Raw genomic sequence first — 3,500 nt, forward strand, 5'->3', positions numbered from 1 at the left:
AAAAAAAAAAAAAAAAAACATGGTCTCACTATGTGGATGAGGCTAGCCTCAAAACTCTTCACCCTCCTTCCTCCACCTCAAAATCCTGGTATTCTAGACCTACACTATCAATCTCTTAATCTTTTCAATTTGTAAATCTATGAAACTGTGAGTCTTTTAAGGATTTTGATGTGTAGCCTAGGCCGTCCTCAGACTGTTGATCCATCCACTTGCTATAACCAAGAGTACTGGGATGCAGGTGAGTGCCTCTACCTCAGACTTTGCTTTCTTTTTTAATCATCTGATTTTTTTTAATGTAGGAAATTGTACAGTTAAAAAAAAACAGGGTCTCACTTCACAGATGAGGGGAGCTTCGAACCCGCGATCTTCCTGCCTCTGTGCCCAGAGTGCTGGGATTATAGGACTAAGGTAATGTGCAGTTTGAATTGGCGCAATCATAACTACGGTTTATCCTAGACAATGTTTCACAGTTAGCCCCTTGTAGGGAAATGCCCTGGTGTGCACACTTCACCTGTTGGTGCAGTGGAAACACTCCTACTATGGCCCTGTTGAATCAGTTTCTGAAACCAGCTTGAACCAGTTTGAGCCAGCCTGAGCCAGCTCCAACCCACCAATCACATTAGTGTGCAGGCCCTTAAGGAAGAGTTGGGCTAAGCAGGAAAGAACCTGCTACATTCCAGCCATTAGAAGCATTCGCATCTGCTTTCAAAACCGGAGGACCAAGACCGACTTCCTGAATGTTCACCACGCCTAGAAATACAGAGCCTGCTGCCCCCCTCCCACTTGCTTCAGAATCCAGGAACGGATGCCAGGAAGGCTAAGCTAGATGTTTCAGAGTTCTTACAAAGCAACAAAGACAAGATAGGTGCAGCCACAGCTGGTTTGCATAGCATTGCTAGCAGGGATTTGGGGCAACACAAAGAGGCCAAACTGGCAAACATGATGTGTTGCTCACTGATCCTGAATAGTGAGTGGTGTGGAAGCAGGGTGCTAGCTTAGACAGCAACCAGCTGCTAGACACACACTTGTGAAGTCCTAATACAGTCAAAGAGGTTTGCCAGATGTTTGAGTATATCAAGATGCTTTTTCAAGTTTTCTTTTTGTAAGGATTTCCTTTAACTTGCCAGCAAACGAGCCACACAATTCTTGTTTTCAAAAGCCACTAAAAATATAAAGGGTAGTTAGGCATGTATGGGGTAAAAACTTTATGCCCTGGAGTATTTAAGTCACCTATATGCCTTTAACTCGTGCCACCACAAGGTGTCACTATTACAGCCAGAAAACACAGTGGTGACAACTGAGTGACAGCTATCTAGCTTTCTCCAACAAAGCCATTGATTTCCAAACAACAAGCAACCTTCAGTATCATTTCTCAACAAAGCCTGAATGAACATGTCACGTGCCACGGAACATCGCTTTAAAGGCTGCTCCATGACACCTGCAGAAGGAATCACAAATCCAGTGAAGCAATTGTTGCTGCTGCTTCCTGTGTTTGTTTATCCACCATGCACATGGGCAATCCATTCCATCTGGGTTGAACACAGCTTTAAACTGCATAATATAAAATGACAACCTTTTTCTCTTGCTTTGATCCTTGGGAAATAAACCCAGACAGACAGACAGACACGCATACACACACACACACACACACACACACACACCTAACTTTTCCTACCTTCCATCTCCAAATGGCCTTTTTAGTTTTTTTTTTATTAATGTTTTGAAAATTCTAGAGAACAGAGTAAAAGAATTTCTCGCTATCCACCTTCATCAAGATTAGCACACTGCTGCCCTTGCCCGTAGGAATCAGTCTCAGTCAGCTGATAACTTAGTTGGGTCTGCTTTGGTGGGTAGGCATTCCGCTCATTCCTTCATCCATCCATTTACTCATTCATCCATGCCTCCATTTCATAAATATTCTGGGGTGCCTAAACTCTCTGAGACCCTGCTAACCAGAGCTTGAGAGCACTCAAGGCTCCGTGAGCAATCTCAGTATGCTATACCTCACAAGTCCAGTGAGCTAACCTCCCCACAGGAAGCCATAAGGAGTTCTAGATAGACAGTCTTCTATGCCATACATGAATGAAGAAAACTCAGCAAATACATTTTTAAAAAAACAACCCAATTGGCTATTACATTTGCTTCTATCTTTAAAGTAAATTTTCGCTTTGTGTCTCACAGTTCCATTTAAATATACTTTTGGAAGAGAAATAGTAATGGGGCGGCCATATTAAAATTGAGATACATACATATATAAAAACTTGACAATGAAAAACATTTTTATATAATTAATATACACTAATAATAGAAAGAAATTCATAACCAGTCTTTGTGATGTATCTCTCCGTTTCTATCATTCCTCTCAGGTCCATCTGTCACTCATAGATAGCACCACGGCTTAGTCCATGAATACATATTTGAAGAAAGTTTGCAAATGACATGTATTTTTACTTGTTAATTTAATATTTTTATTTTTTTAATTAGCACACATAGGTTTCATTGTGACATTTTCAAGTAAGGTTTTTTTTTTTTTTTGCTGTTGTTGGAGTCTCCTCCCATTTCCTCACCCCATACTACTGTTCCCGCCCCCTTCCACTCCCAGCAGCCTGGTGGCTGTGTTACCTCTGCAGGCCTCTTCCCTTCCTCAGGCCTCTTCCACAGTTCCCATCATGGTGGCCCGTTCGGCACTCAAACCCACATATGCTTAAACATTAACAGCTAGGATATACGTATGAGCCGTTTCATGCTCTGAACTTAGATGCTTGTGGTGGCCTCGTTACAATTCCCTCCCTAGGCTGAATCTGAATTACTATCTGCAATGAAATCCTAATGAAAATCATGATGCTATGGTTCCGTTCTGCTTTTTGTTTCTAAATAAACAGAACTACTTCTACCTTAGTGAGTAGCAGCATCTGCAAAGGTTTTAGGCCTTGTTGCTCCTCCCCTCCCATGCTCCACCCCCCTCCATCCCTCTATCCTCTCTGCTGCTCCACTTCCTAGGCCTAGTAGCCTCCATTTTGCTTTTGTGTCATGTAGATTCTATTTTTTTTTCTTCCTCACCCCCTCTTTTAAAATCCATTTTCCCTTCTATCCCCCTCTATTGGTCCCCTTTCTGATAGGACTGGGCTTTTTCCTGATGATGGTACACAGTGAATCCAGCATTGGTCATTAAGATTTTATCGGGTGACTTACCCTCATCTTCCAGACCTTCCATGCTGCTGGACACTTCACTTAAAGACTCAGCCATGGTAAACACACTAAAAAATGCAGAATATAAGAGGAAAAGATGATTCCTTCAATATATAGGATACAGTAAAAATCATTTTGCCTAAAGTTATTTTCTGTAACTATTAAAAAAATACCAAAGTAATTGACGCTAGAGGTAGGTATCATCTCTTAAAAAGACAGTAATCCCAATAATAGAAGACGCAAATGCATGGATTTATAAGTTAGCTTGCCTAGAGCTGCAGGGTCGGGGGGGGGGGTAGTGTTTGGGATTG

At 41.8% G+C, this 3,500-nt stretch overlaps 1 protein-coding gene across 1 annotated transcript in view; it reads right to left on the reverse strand.

Annotated features, from left to right (window-relative positions):
- Nucleotides 1-3,247, reverse strand: part of Kiaa1210 (KIAA1210 ortholog) — a 53,143-nt gene extending 49,896 nt beyond the window's left edge. The window contains exon 1 of the mRNA XM_050121954.1: nt 3,193-3,247. Coding sequence (XP_049977911.1) covers nt 3,193-3,247 — 55 coding nt within the window. The remainder of the gene's footprint in view (nt 1-3,192) is intronic.
- Between the last annotated feature and the right edge of the window lie 253 nt (nt 3,248-3,500).

Source organism: Alexandromys fortis, unplaced genomic scaffold (genome assembly GCF_014885135.2).
Source record: "Alexandromys fortis isolate MF-2015 unplaced genomic scaffold, M_Fortis_MF-2015_v1.1 scaffold_189, whole genome shotgun sequence".
Classification (NCBI taxonomy): Eukaryota; Metazoa; Chordata; class Mammalia; order Rodentia; family Cricetidae; genus Alexandromys; species Alexandromys fortis.